Here is a 15,579-nt window from a genome sequence, read left to right on the forward strand (position 1 = left end):
GACAGATTTTAAACAAGAAACCGAGCACTGGATTTGGTTTAGGAATGGGGAATCATGGCCAACATATTCCCCTACTCCCACCTTAATATTTCTTTTTTTTTTCTCCACTTGATGTGTGAAGAAAATCTATGCTTACATATTTGCCAAATCAACATCAGAAGGTGAAAGGCTAGTCTATCCAAGTTTAAGCTTTTATGACAGGTAGTCTTTCACCACTTTTTTTAAATCACAATTTATTGTTTAATTTCATACATTTAGTGATTCAGAGCTAGAGTAATTGGCTCAAAACGGTTATATTTCTATATCAATCACTTTGCATAAAACCGTAGGTATAATAGGATTATAACATACATTATCCAAACACAGTGCAGATGACCTGAGATCATCTTGCCAGATGAGTCTGTGTGTGTGTGTGTGTGTGTGTGTGTGTGTGTGTGTGTGGATGGGGGTGGGAGCAACTAAGAGACCGGAGAGGAGCAACAACCTTGTCCCAGCATGAACTCAGACACAGAATGGATTCAGTTTCTGAACAACCATTATTAGGTAAAAACAAAACAAAACAAAACAATATATGTGTATTGACAACAGCCACAACAATTCAGCCTCTCCCCATCAACTTTAAGGGTCATTTTATTTATCTCTTTGAGACAACTAACATTTCCCCACTTGATGAATAATAATATGTCTTCAAGCGTTAAATACACTGCTCCATCTCAGTATATAATTGATTTAAACACATTATTTGCCCCCAAAATGAGTGCAGTAGATAAATCCCCCTTTCTTTTAACATTACAGTGATTTAACTTCTTGTCGTTTTTCAGACATTTTACACAAAAAAACATGAATAAAACACAAGCAGCCTTAATAATCAATATTGTATAAGTCCTTCTGAGCCGATAGCAGAGAACTCAAAGTACCTTACAGAGGATGGAAAATACTCTGTACATTGTATTTCAGGAAGACATGGTTTTGCACTATTAATAAGTGCTCATTAAAGACATCAGTCAGTCAATATGTAAGTTTACTGCTGGCGCTACTGTTCCAACACCTGTTGCACCACCAAATACAGTACAGTAACACATAACTGGTTGGTGAAATATCACATACTATAATGTAATATACGTGAATATTTTTACGGCACGCTTTCTATCTTCTTGTTTTTTTGACACTGAGGTTATCCTGGCAGACAAAGTTGTATGGACCGCATAAGCATGAACTCATATCTGAGGGCGGGTACTTTAATAGGTTTTATCATCTCCATCAGAGATCGGTCCTGAAACAAGCTACACATACTGTGATAAAGAACAGAGTGGCTCTCTCTTCTCACATCAAGGAACAGTCTGACATTTGCCAAATGCACTCATTTCTTATCTTCAAGCCAAGGTGACGTGAAGACAGATTCTTATAAATGTCATTAAAATATTAAGCTAGTATGAACGGGCGCCAATGTGGATTCACATATCTGGTGCAGTGCAACTCTGAAGAACTCGGCGTTTCCATTTCATGCTACATTTAAGAAAGAAATAAGCATTCTTTTTTACATCACTTTACAGTAAGTACATGATTGCTAGAGTTACCAGGCGCTACTTAAAATTTCAAAGTAAATAGGAGACATCAGTTCCTTAAAGCAATGTGAAAAATCTTCAAGTGTAACTCGGGCATACATGCTTAAAGATCACATACACATCAAGTATCGTGTTAAACATCTGTTTGACCACAGTTCCATAGAATTTGCAAAGACACAATAAGCAACTGTTAACAGTAGTGTTATATTAATTGAAGAGATATAAGAATCTAGGAGTCAGGTCTTCTCATTGAACTCTCCTCAAGATTGTGGACGAGCATATTTTCCAAAATATATTTCTTTTAAGGTATCACAGCCTATAAATTTGGCATAAAGATCCCCTGCAAGTCAATATACTTTCATTGCTTCTTTTTTTTTCTCCAAAAAATAACATATTGACACAATAAAAATAGCAAAGTGGCATCTTGAAAATAATAATTTTCTGACATTTTGCATCACTTTAGAATCCAAAGACTTGGTGGTCATGGTTATAGACAAGCGTGTTCATTGGTCTTTTTTTTTTTTTTTTACATTGTCCAATAAGCTTCTCCGTAAGCTTACTGACAGCGTCATTTAAACTGGTTTGTCCATCAGCCCCAGGTTGGGTATCCATTCCAGTGGGATGAAACATGAAGGCATCCAATGCACAGAAGGCCGAACACAAGCACGACAGACCAGCTAAATTTGTGTTATAACCTGGTGATACAACATTTGGATGAAAATATCTACTTGGTTAATTTTTTGCACGTCAATATTAAGCCTTTCCAAAAGAAATCTTATTTAGCGACTGTCAAGTTGATGTTTCTATTTAATTTTGTGGCAAAACCACACATGGCTGGTTCAAAGCCAAGGGTGTGTTTGTTGCTTTGTGGCTAATGGTTACACTCCCAAAGTCAATTAAGGGACTGTGTTATCAAAGGGACTTAAAATAAAATAACATGGAAATTATTTAAAGGAAAAACAGAGACAAAACCAATGACAACAGAAATAAAATATGAGGCAACTGCTTCCTTTGGGTGTCTGACTTTTGTCTGATGTTTTATGGGATTGCCCAACTACTGACATTTTTCCACTTCACATGACACTCATATAAGAAGGCCGCTGCATTTTCCCCAAGAACATCCAAAATTTAAAATCATTCTGGGTGTGTTAATAAAAGGCAGGTAGTTTCTTTCTTGAGAAGTCAAAAGAAATATGTGCCTCTGGTCAGACCCTAGAGGGAGCTACAGTTGAGGGCCTCAGACAAAAATGAACATGAAAATCTGAAACTGTCCACTAAAATCATTCTAATAATGCAAAAGTGAAGAAAATGATGAAAAGCTATGTCTAACAAGAATTTAATCACATTATGTATGAGATAAATTGAATACGCAATTTTCTGCTTTACTGACCGACATATTCAAACTAACATTAGACTAATGTATGTAATTATTAGCACTTGTACATGCTTAAAGTGAAAAAATACTAGCTAATGTGAATCAAAGAGCTCTCGGGACTAAAGGTGCAAGAAAGTCCTGCCTTTATTTAATGCGTAGATCTTTCTTCTTGGGGAGACTGACAACCAGGCTAAGCCAGTCATACTAAGAAAACCTGCACAGCCTTGTAGGATCTAACTTTATTGCCTTTCACAATGAGCTGAGATAGGTGATTTTGGGTGTGTCAGGGTGTTGTCTCACTTGGTGTGTGTGTGTGTGTGTGTGTGTGTGTAGAAATTCACAGCAATATGACACAGATATACAGTAGGCAAGTGTGTGCATGCTTCCTTTGCTGGTGTGTATCATTGGGAATACTCGCTGTCATGTATGTAACAAGGGTGTGTGTGCATAAGAATGTGACCTACAACTGGGCTGTAACAGTATCTACTGCTGTGAATTGGAAGGAAAAATAAATCCGAGATGCTCTTTGTTAGCTGTTATATATCTCAAGCTCAATTTTTAAACAGAGATCAGACCACTGAACCAAGCAGTACCCCAGTAGGCCCAATTTACCAGTACTCAAAGATGCTTGACCCCAACCACATGACGGCAATGTAATCATTCAGCAACACAGGAGAACATTCGCTCTCCTGCATACTTGTTTTTCTCCGCCCAAGAATGTATAGCAGTGTAGACCCACAATTTCATCACCGCATTAGCGGACAGACAGACAGCAAGCTTCTGAAATCAATCCAATATTAATATTCAGTCTAATCAGAGCTAAGCCTGCTGTTTCTGTTAGAAGCGTTGGAGTGACTCCTAGAAACAGATGTGATGGAATGAGAGAAAAGGTGAGGGAGGAAAGATGTCAAAAATATCATAGTTTGGATACTTTGTGGAGTAGAGGTATTCACTCAGACCCTCTGGGCATATGCTTATGGGAATGCTTACTGCCTTAATATGGCTTCTGTTGAGCTTGTGTTCATTCTGTCGCGCTCCAATGTGTGTGTCTTTCAGCCAGCTCTTCAATGTAATACATTGGAGGTTCCATCAGGGAGATTGTGAATGCTGTGGGTCACATCCTCGCCATTCTCTCTCCACTCATCTTAGAACCTGGTGCTCTCATGTTTCAGCATACGGATGTTGGTAAGTGTTCCGCTGCACCTGTGGTGGTACCCATAAGCCTGGCGCTGCCCCTCCAGTCACCGAGCACTGCTTCCTGCTGATGACATGCTGCTGCTGGGGCTGGAGCTGCCCGAACCTCGATCCTCAAACACACTGATCTCCAGCTGAAGACACAAAGAATGTTAAGGATTGTACTATGGCACAGAGCTGAGACACAGCTAGAATTCCGATAATACGTAAGACATTAGGTATTAAGGAATTGCAATACTTTCACTGTTATGGATATAGGGTTGAGATAAAACATTGGATTGAATGAAATATGTAAAAAGTAAAAAAAAAAAAAACAACTCATGTAGCCCCAACTCAGAAAACAAAGAAAGATAGACAAAACATATGGTGTTCAAATATCAAGATTACACAATTACATAAGTAGGCTCAAACAAGAAGTGACATTGTAACATGGGCTATTTGCTAAGAAATTTTGACCCTCAGTTAATCCAATACACTGGCAGATGGTAGAAGAAAGGTCGGGTACCAGGCCTTTGTAAGAGTACACACAACCAAACCTCAGTTAGAATTTCATGCTTATCCTCAGGCCTGCAACAAATCTAAATGTCCGTTTTCATGGGCACAGTGATACAATTCCATTGATTGTATCAGTCATTCACTAAACACAAATAAATGCAGTAGTAAGCAGAAGTAACAGCAGATGCTCAAACTGGTTTCCATGCCATTTAGACTTTTCACACAATATATAATTTCTCTATATCTGACTTTGTTGAGTTTATACGCTCAGCCTTTGTGTAGTACAACTGAACAGGCAGAGAAGCAGAACAAGGATACAACTCTCATGCCTCTCTCGATGGGATCCGTGATCAGCAGCCCTCGTGGAGCATAGATCTTTTCGTTCTGTTCTTGGATGTATCCTGTTATCTTCTTAAGGACCTGAAATTCAAAACAATGTAAATAAGAGTTGGAAAAGGACACAGGTACATCCTAAGGGCATTCAAATTTGGGTGTTCTAATACTCATGGATATGCAGACAATAATCTAGGCAGAGTGCGAACCACATGAGTTGGACTTAAGTTACTGAGGTGATGACTTCAGACTAGACTTAGAAGATTTAATTCAAATTAAAATCACGAAAAATAAATAGAAAAGGGGAGGCATCGCTAATATCTCATAATCAGTCAGTTGACTGGAGAATTACTGGAGTCATATTCAAATGGTATTGTCCAAAATACTGAATGCTAAATTCTTCTGACATTAGTAAATGCTTAAACACTCAGATTCTGATTTGAATGGATTGAAACAAAAGCAACTAAACTTTAATACTAACGATTCCTGACTTCTTTCTGAGAGGCTTAGAAAATTGTTGATTGTTGTCACTTTCTTACATTTTCAGGCATATTAGCCTTCAGTTACATGCATTTCTTATACTGGGCACTGGTTTTGAAATCAAATAAATTGTGACTTGTTTGGGACTTGCAAAAAAATGATCTGGTTCCATGTATGGTATCCATTATCTTATCCAAGTAACTGAACTAAACTGTAACTTGGGCCGCAACAACAAACCTCTAATACTGTCATGGATGGAAAAAATGAAAGATGGAAGAAATTACTTTGCATCCATTCTGCACATAGTAAGCATGCAGCATATGATACTGATGCACTAAAGTCATTGCCCATCTTTATTTTTCCTGCACATTATAATCTAAACTCAAAGTAATTCCATTATGCCCTAAGTATAGCAGTTATTTCAATACAAGCCACTTGTGTCAATCAATGCTGCATGAATTAAATTACTAAAATTGATGAGCAAGAGCTTTTCACTTTTCAAAGTTTTCCATTTGGCAGCCTTTGTTCCTAATTCCAACGGTGGCTCTTTCAGACTCAGTAGCATAGCCTTGTTAACTGTTGGGGCAATTTGGAAACACACTAAAATGCAAAATGGATGGTTTATTTAGATAGCATTGGCTGTACTTCTTTCACAGTTTTGCAACTAAGAATGGCATTAACTGTGTGAAATTCTGAGAAGCAGTGGAGTGAAGCTGAGCATTAAGTCCAGGCCATGACTGAGCACATGGATCCAAACAGCCATGACTGTGTACATTCTTTTGCACATTGTGAATGTTAACACACACTGAGAGTAGATGACTATGAGTATTAGAGAGAACTTTAATGCTGTGACAGTCCAATGGGTACTGCTGATTGCAATCAAAAGATTGCTGACTGAGGACCGGTCATGCTAAAAAGACAACTATTAGACTAAGTGGCATCATTAGAGCACCTTATTCAATGCCAGCTATGGCTCTGTGGACACTAACAATGTTGATGCACCATGTTGTCATTCCTGGATGCCTAACCATGCACCAAAACCAAAAAGGATTTTTTTAACATGTGAGCGTCTTTATAAAAACAATGCAGATTTTTCAACAACAGTATTTAACTCAAGTGAAACCTTTCCCTAAGACCACATGATTTATAGCACGGACTAACACAATATGCACACATAAAGTATGACCATTCAGAAGTGAAAACATCATTACAACATAAAGTGTTGTAATGATCAGGCACGACAAACCCAAAATCGTCTTTGAAATACTGATTTATTGAGATGAAAAACTGCCGTTAGCCTAAGCTGATTTATTGAACATGGCAAAGACACATCTTCTGAGTTGAGTTTACTAAAGGTCGCTGTATTCTTGAGAGATGAAAACAATGAAGGCAATGCAATTCTCTGAGCAACACTCCTGGGGGATGTCAAAGGTCTTCTCCAGCTGCAGGCACAGCTGCTGATGTAGTGAATCCAGCTAGCGGAGCCTAAACCACTGTCACAAATACTTTTCTCTTTCTCCCTCTGCAAAGTGATGAGCCAAATATCTGGAAAATATCATCCTTTCCTGAGCAGGGGGGGAAAACAAAACCAAAAAATAAATAAATTCTACAATGTGAAGTCATAGAAACAGCCATTAGACGATATGCTTTTTTTTTAAATATCGATACATAGTAAGGAAACCAAGGTGGAAAGATGTAAAAATTTCCACAGCCATTTTAACATGAAAGGAACTGAGCACTGCAAAAATATAATGTAGAAAAAAAGCATGCAGCTTCAGAAAGGATCCTAAAATAATGGCTCTTTGTAGATTAGCCTATCCTTTGAGTAATGGAGATTTCTCAGGGCAAGTCAGTCCTTGTTTGTTCAACAATGTGATGGGGAAAAATGTAACCATGCCACAAAAGACATTCAGTACGTACTAAGCTTTGTGATGCTTGTGAGCACATGGATGAGTTCTAGCAGGCTGTGAGTAATCAGTGTTCTTTGAAATTATTAAATGTAAGCATCAAGTGCTTGGGGTACTACGCTCTATATGCATACTGATCATTGCCGTGTGGCCCTATTTTATCAGGTGTGCATACATGAGACACTTGCAGCAACTTGGGTGGGTATATTTGATTGCCATCAGTTGTAATGCTATTCAGACAAAATGATTATGATAGCCATCTCAGCAAGCAGCTGACCCAGAGATGAAAGGAAGCCCCAATCGAGATATTTCTGCAACGTTTCAACACAACAATAAGCGTTCAGTGCTTTTTAGTCAGCTTCCACCACCTCAATGGCTATGATAACAGAAATGTTTACAAAAAGCCACAAGGTCGGAGAGATGAATGCTGCAGGTAAAGGAGATCACAGCAGCAAGGCATGCTGGGATTTCACGCCAAGACATTGGCACGTAAGCACAAAAGTCACAAGTGGATTAAAGAAATCTTATTCGTGTGATTGTGTAGATTTATGTGCACCCGTCACACATAAGTGAGTAACAAGAAGTGACAGCTGCAGAGCGATTCAACAACCTTTGTCACGATGGACGTTTTGGTTCAGCTGACAGTGAACAGTGTTGGATTTTGCTTTTCATGCGTTGCCTGCCGGCACACAGGTGCAGGATTTAGAGTGTGTTTTTAAAAAGTGCATATACAGCTGAGGGAAACATTGCGCGGGAAAGATTTTGATTATATCTCTCTTTTTTGGCTCGGCTGACTCATGTGAGTGAATTTAAGTGGTTGTGTGTTCTGAACTGAAAGAACCACAGAACACATAACTAAGAGGCAGAGAGCGAGAGATGGGGCTGGGGGGCTGGATAGTGAATGGCAGCATATGAGCCAGTGACTTAATTTCTGCATGAGGGCTTGTGAACTAACCAGGACATTAAATGGAACTTTAAAAAAAGAACAAAATCCCCATGATTAAGCAACTACTTTTAACTGCTTAAGGGGGATTTGTAATATTCATGAAAGAACTGTTTAATGCATTTTGGAAGTACAGTTGCAATTTCATTATAACTAACTCAGATATATTCAAAAGGCCAATATGCTAAAGGCACTCTTTTGCTTTCAACTAACACCAAATATATAACTCATGAAGTGATGACTGTTAAAGACTTCAAAATCTGAAAGTAGAGTATGTTGATTTCATGAAGTTGGGTTAAATGACTCTTATCTTCATCTGTTTTACAGCTGTCTAAACATGTTTCTAATTTGTTACCTTACTATTGAAACTGATTCTCTTCTTGAAAGCTTCCACGATAAAATTTTGTCAACAATTTACCATTACCTGGATGACCACAAACCTTCACAGTTTGGGCTTTATGCATATTTTGAGTAATTCATTGCAACTAGCAACTATATACAGACTTTAATACTTATAAATAATATTTGTAATATCTCTGTGTAACATGCTTCTTTTGCCAATTTAACCGCACTTTTAAAATAACCACTAGCTGTAAAATACTTAAGCAAATAGTCAGGGTTCAGGATGTGTGAACAATGATTCAACACACACACACACACACACACACACACACACACACGCACACACGCACTCGCGCAGACGCACGCACGTACGCACGCACACACATACACACACACAGACAATTTGAGACCTATATTTGAGTAAATATAGGGTGAACTATCTTTATGCACTGTATAAAAACAATTGCTGTATTATATGTGTGTGTAAGCCTACTAACCTTTTCGTAGCGTGTCTCCATGCAGAGAAAGACAATGTAAGCGGTCGCACAAGCCAGGCATCCCTCTAGGTAAGATTGACCTCCGATTTTTTCAGCTTCCACATAATACAAGTTCAAAGTTTTCACAGTCTCCTCAAGCAACGTCCGTTCAATCTATTTGTAGACAAAAACAATATTCCAGGCAGGAATGTTGACACATACATGCACCATGAGAGAGCTAAAAAAGTGTTTTAATCCAGCTGTCAGAGCAAGCTCTTATGCAAAAAAAGTACCAGATTCACACCTCTTGACAAGTGATACTTAGGACTCAGGGGCAAATATACATTAGTGCCTGTTTTAGGTGGTTTGCACTCACTCACACTCACACATACAAAACACACACACACACACGCCTATTTCTGTGAGACACAGAGAGAAAGATAATTCATCTTTTGCTGTGACATCCATGAAGATGATTCTGGGTTAATGTCTGTGATCAGGTCAGCTATAGTTTCACTGTAAATAGCGAGGCACTCAGAAATGTACGTACATAACCCCTCAGTTATTAAAAAAAAACATACTCCTGTTTTGCAAAATCATATTTTGTCCCTGAGCCTAAATATAAAGGTGTGTAAGCCACAAGTATTGTAGTCTCGTCTTTTGTTTTTAATGAGAGAAGACATGACATCTAATCGAAATAAACTCCAAGGTAGAATTGGAAGATTGCATTTGCAACCTAAAGGTTACTCTGCTCACTGTGTTGTACTCACCCTGCTGTCGAGCTCAGAGGGGAACTTGGTCTGGAAGCGACAGACAGTCCCCTCGCTGTAGTCTCTTTGTATAAACACCTTTGTGACCAGGGATGTACTGTGCTGCAGCTCCTGAAGGTTATGAAACTAGATATAAACACAAAAAAACAAATTAACAATTCAAATCAAAATCACCCCCCCCTGAGTTGTAGACTTGTTTTGATAGCAACTTTGTATTGTGAGTTAGCTGAACGCGAAGGCTGGCCAATCAAGTAGCATCTGTCAGAATTTAATTTTTAAAATCTGTGGCTTAACATTCACTCTATTTGTCTCGGTGTCATGATTGCCATTTTTATGTTGAATTATCAGATAATTTCTAGAGACAGGTATAGTCAAAACAGTTTACAGTGAAAGGGACCCTCTTACAGACCAATTCTAGAGCAGGCATAGCAAGCACTTACTGCGGTCCTTCAGCATCACAAGTACCAAATGCAGTAATAACTAACATTTAGAAAACTCCCATTAAGAGTACTTTGATGTTACGAAGTGTGTTTTACACCCAAACATTAATTCTCCTCGAAAGCATACAACAGCAGGCAAGTGGGCCAGTGTGAACTCATCCCCCGCTGATCTAAATTACACCCCTCCAGAGGAGGGTAATTAGGGATACAGCAGAAGCATTGCTGAGGGGGAGATTGATGAACAAACAGGGATGAGCAAAAATGTGAAATAGACCAAGTATATCTATATTGCAGCAAAATCTGAATAATGAGTGTATGTGTGTTTATTTTCCCAGAGACACACTTATTAACGTTAATTGACGAATAATTAACAAATTCATGACTGCTGGTCCGCCCCGTGTACTTTTGCTGTGTCTTTGTGATGTCCTGTTAAATGTTTACTTTGTCTTTTGTTTATACCATCTTGTTTGTTTTAAATATTGTTTAATCTTTATCCCTCTCCCTTGAAGGGCCCTTGCTTTCCAGACAACACTGGAAAATAGGAAAAAGTTCTTAATCTGTCCTGCCTCGGTAAATAAACGTTAAATAAATAAATAAATAAATAAACAATTCTTGGAAGCACAGTGCAGGTGACTAAAGTAAGAGGGTCCTTGGTTCAATTCTGACTGGAAGCCTGTCTGCATGGAGTTTTCGTGGGCTTCCTCCAGGTTTGCCGGTTTCTTCCAACAACCCAAAAACATGCAGGCAATGTCAATAGGAGAGTGTATGGTTGTTTGTCTCTGTATGTGGCCCTGCGATCAACTGCCGACTGGTGTGGGATGACCTCACCTCTCAGCCAATGACAGCTGGAATAGGCGCCAGCCTCTCCCCCCTTCTGTGGTTTCTTGCATATATGAGCCCACTGGAGCCTCTTCTAGATATAAAGGCCCAGTTGAGTGTCAACTTTTCAGCTCTATTGGGTAGACTGTTCACAACCAAGAGGAGCATCAAATTAGCATTTTTCTCCTCTAACAGTTAAACTCATGTCATAAATGCTGGATGCTAGATATGTATGTATCTATTTGCATTGTTCTCTCTCTCTCTCTCTCTCTCTCTCTCTCTCTCTCTCCCTCTCTCTCTCACACACACACATTCCCCATAGTGCTCTCTTTGGGCCATTGCAATGAACAAGTTATTCTATTAATAGAAACAATTATCTGCAGGTGAGTGAGCATCATTTATCAGAGTCAGAGGCAAGATGCCTAATGGTCAGGTCTTCATAAGAATTCAGATTTATATTCATGAATGAATTACTTGCTCATTATTTAAATGGGGGATGCGTTTCATGTTTGACTCCATTGCTTTTTTTCTCTTTTCTTTTTCTTTTACAAAAAAAGTGCATCCTTAACAATACAGTTTATTTCATTCATCCACCCATCCATTAACTGTACTGCTTATCTGGTTGCCAGTCAATCAATAGGTCACATATAGAGGCATACAACCATTCACACTCCTATTCACATTTCTGGGAAATTTTGTGTCTCCAGATAACATACTGCACGATTTGGATTGGGAGAAGAAACTTGAGAACCCGAGGGAAACCCACGCAGACACGGAGAGAACATGCAAAATCCACAATAAAAGGCCCCTGGGCAGAATCGAACCAAGGACCCGCTTGCTGTGAGGTGGAAGCGCTGCGGAGCCACAGGTTGTAGTTCAGTAAAATTCAATTTGTAGCTTATCCTGATGAGTTACTTTCAGGCAAAAATGTAAAAATTCAGTATAACCTACTGACCTTGTCTGCCCTCACACTCCAACATCAAATCAAATATTTTTTTTAACATTGAAAAAAAGGAAACAATCCCTTTTGTAGAAGTTACATTTGCAAGATGTTATATTTGCATTTTTTGACATAATTACTCAAAGATAAGATTAACTGACAACAGTTATTGTCATTACTTTTATTCATTCTAATGAAGTTGCTATGAATGAACTAACAACCTTGAAATTAAAATTTGCAACTGAATATCTCTGACATTTGTAAAGGATTGTGTTCCAAGGTTAGGAAAGGCAACAAAAAACAGAACCCATAAGCACAAGTTCAATCCTACAATCCCAGGTAAGGAACTACCAGTAATGCCTTCATTGACCAGAGGACAGTTCCCAAATCCTATAGATGGTCGGACACCTTCTGCTTTACACATATGTAAATGCATAAATAAATGAATGAATAGTAACATTATGTGTTTTTAACCAGGCGAGAAATGGAAATATTACATTCAATGCCCTATATCTGGATAAACAAGATCCGAGGATGAGGAGAGCACCAAAACTCATGCCAGCAGATTGGGGTTCTGGAAATGCTCCAGAATTTGAAACTTGCCAACTCACAGTGCACTCTCACTTGTACTGTATTCATATAAATGTGTTTTGCTGTATTTGTGACCCACTGACCTATCTCTTACATTTCTTTTTTTCAAAGCAGAGGTAAATTAATTCTGTCAAGTTCATGGATTCATCCAAACAGGGATCTCTGATGCGATTATGAAGTAACACTAGCTCAGCTTAACTAAAGTTTAAGAATGAAATAAACAAAGTCTGATTTGCCAGATAGTATTTTCATGGTTAAAGTAAAAAAAAAAAAAACAGTTGTTTGTTTTCAGTGGCTTTGATGGTTAATTTAAGCTTTAGATATTTATTTTATTTTTTTGTACAGATGTAGTATTTACCTTCCTATGTGAGATTTCCAAATATAGAACCCAGGCTTTGCTCACTGTCAACGTGTGCTGCTGAACACACAGGACATATGAAGCAGATCTGCATCCTACTATTGCAGTGTCCGACACTTTTTTTTTTGGTTTTCAATGATAATCTGAGGAAAGTGAAATATTGGAGAATAAAAAAAATGGTTTCAGGGAAGATATTAAGTTAAGAGGATTACAAATGTCCAAACAAACAAAACATAAAACTTTAATCAAGTTAGGCAAAGATCTTGAGATCGGATCTAGTTTCCCTGGACAAACGTATACTGGTTTACAACCACTGCTGCATTTTTTTTTTTTTTGCAAGAGCAGAACAAGGCAGTGGTTGACCAGCGTGGACAGAAAAAGACTCATAAGATTCAAGCTGCTGTAATTCCACAATTAAAAGATGACACACACTGTAGCAACAATCTCTTATTAATACAATATTTCAGCACAAAAAATGAAGACTACTTTTGACAGCTCTTAGTCCTATCATATTATGCCCATGCTAGAGGCCGCCCCCTCTTTACGTTCCCTTCCTGCATATGTATGTGACTCCGATTGCCACAACATGTTTACTTTCACCAATTCAGCCCGAGAAATGCACAGCGACAGCTTTCTTGAGTTGCTACCAATGGGCAAACACTGTAAAGGGCACGTGTAATTACAGCATGCGCAGAAATGCACTCGGATGTCATCTCCTTACATTGCACTTTCAGCATTTCATTCTGCGAGATCTCTAAAAGATTGCTTCTGAGTTCAAATTGTATTCACAATTGATTTTGGCTGGTGGAAGGAGTCATTCTATAGGCATTTTGAAATATTATACAAAATTTAGCCTGCACGCGCTTCATAATATTATTACTCAGCTGTCAGAGAGGGATAATGGTGAACCCTATTGATCCAGATATGGATCTCAGAGCATAAAACAGTCCGCATTGTAAGCCAATAGTGACTCATATACTTTAGGTGCATTGCTGACCCAGCATACAATAAATGTCGAGCAACAAGCCCTTATATACTGCAAAATAATGAGAAGACAGAAGACACAGAAAAACAAGATGCATGGAGAGCAATACACCAGGGCTGCTCATATCACTGATGAGTACTAACTGCAGCAGCCTGTTCCCATTGAATATGCCATGGATAATTGATAGTTCTTGGACATGAGATCTGTTGTGGTTCCAAATTTGTGTGCATCTATGTCTTTGCTTACTCTTGTGCGAGTGTATGTGAGTGCATGTCATTGATGGAGCTCGGATAGAGATCCTGGCAGTCTACCAGCAGAAATCATTGCCACACTGCCAGTATTTTGCCAGCAAAGAGAATGAAAAAAAATCTGTTTGGGGGAGCTTAGCATGCACTTCACCTTTATCTGCAGCGTGATGTCTTTTCGTGCAACTTTACGTTTTCGGATGAGAATTGTCATTGTTAAGTCAGTGTCAATGTGCACCGTGTGGCTGCAATCTGAATCAGTCATTATTAAGATTTCTAAGGCAGCCGTTGATATTATAGCGACATCACCAAGGACACAGAGGAGAGGACCCTGGCTTGAACTGCATTTTAATCAGCATGCATACGGTAACTAGTTGCATAGGGGTTATTATAAAGATCTCTGCTGTTTACATTCTGCAAGTGTAGCTCCTACTTTAGAGAAGTGCCAATCAAGTCAGTTTTTTTTTTTTCCTTTCCAACACATGAACGCGTCTGGCACCTCACCTGGGAGGCTGATTCAATATGTTGGACCATTAGAAATACAAGGACAAATCCTTGTCAAGCCAATTTCCAGGTCTGACTGGGAGACAGAGAGTCTCTGTCCATGGTGCTGACTGCTCATCATCATCTGACAACCGGGTCTGAACCTGAACGCCAGCGCAGCATGAATGGACATGAAAATGGTAAAACGGACACGTCTGATAAGAGAAAAATGATTAAAAAAAAACGTCCAGTTAATCGGGATGTCATTCAAATGAGCTCAATTTGAGACGTTTCGTGAAGAGACCGTCACACCAGAGCCCGCTCCTCTCTGCAGAGGTCTGATAAAACACAGCCAGTCGATGACTTTGACGCGCCACGAAAAGAAGTGCAACCGGGATTGGGGGGGTGGGGGGACAGTTTACATCAGTCGGCGATCATCCATCAGCTCTCAACCCGGAAAGACCCAACCGACAGGAGACAGACTTCAAATCCTTACCTCTGTCGCCATGTTTGCAGGCGGTGTGTGCAGCGTCTGTCCCGAAGTGAAGACCAACACCGACTGCACGCGTGGTGCGGGACAACTGGCGTGGAGACGAGCACAAGCGCATACGGCATAGGAGCAGTGTGTGTACGTGCACGTTTATAAGCGTGTGTGTGTGTGTGTGTGTGTGTGTGTGTGTGTGTGTGTGTGTGTGTGTGTGTGTGTGTGTGTGTGTGGTGTGCAAGCGCGTGAGTAAGAGAGGAAGAGAGAGAGAGAGAGGTAGAGACCTGTGTGTGTGGGGGGGGCAGGAAAGCAATAGGTGGGGATTATATGGATGAAATGACATTTTCTTATTAA

At 39.3% G+C, this 15,579-nt stretch overlaps 1 protein-coding gene across 1 annotated transcript; it reads right to left on the bottom strand.

The window, feature by feature from the left end:
* Positions 1–612: 612 nt before the first annotated feature.
* golga7bb (golgin A7 family, member Bb) lies at positions 613–15,378 on the bottom strand. Its single transcript, XM_086169913.1, has 5 exons — positions 15,238–15,378; positions 9,881–10,006; positions 9,132–9,284; positions 4,948–5,049; positions 613–4,268 (listed from the first exon to the last, which is right to left on the bottom strand). The coding sequence occupies exons 1-5, from the start codon at positions 15,247–15,249 to the stop codon at positions 4,182–4,184; spliced, it is 480 nt and encodes a 159-aa protein (XP_086026039.1). The 5' UTR covers positions 15,250–15,378; the 3' UTR covers positions 613–4,181.
* Between the last annotated feature and the right edge of the window lie 201 nt (positions 15,379–15,579).

The sequence above is a fragment of the Fistularia commersonii genome, chromosome 2, assembly GCF_037954325.1.
Source record: "Fistularia commersonii isolate RoL2024-O1a breed Wild chromosome 2, RoL_Fcom_v1.0, whole genome shotgun sequence".
Classification (NCBI taxonomy): domain Eukaryota; kingdom Metazoa; phylum Chordata; class Actinopteri; order Syngnathiformes; family Fistulariidae; genus Fistularia; species Fistularia commersonii.

Excerpts from the sequence above, each read along its gene's own strand:
- golga7bb (XM_086169913.1), bottom strand. Across the intron at positions 5,050-9,131 it reads TGGAGACACGCTACGAAAAG|GTCCTTAAGAAGATAACAGG; the intron begins GTTAGTAGGCTT and ends TTTGAATTTCAG. Across the intron at positions 4,269-4,947 it reads TCGAGAGAGGCATGAGAGTT|CTGGAGATCAGTGTGTTTGA; the intron begins GTATCCTTGTTC and ends TTGTGTCTTCAG.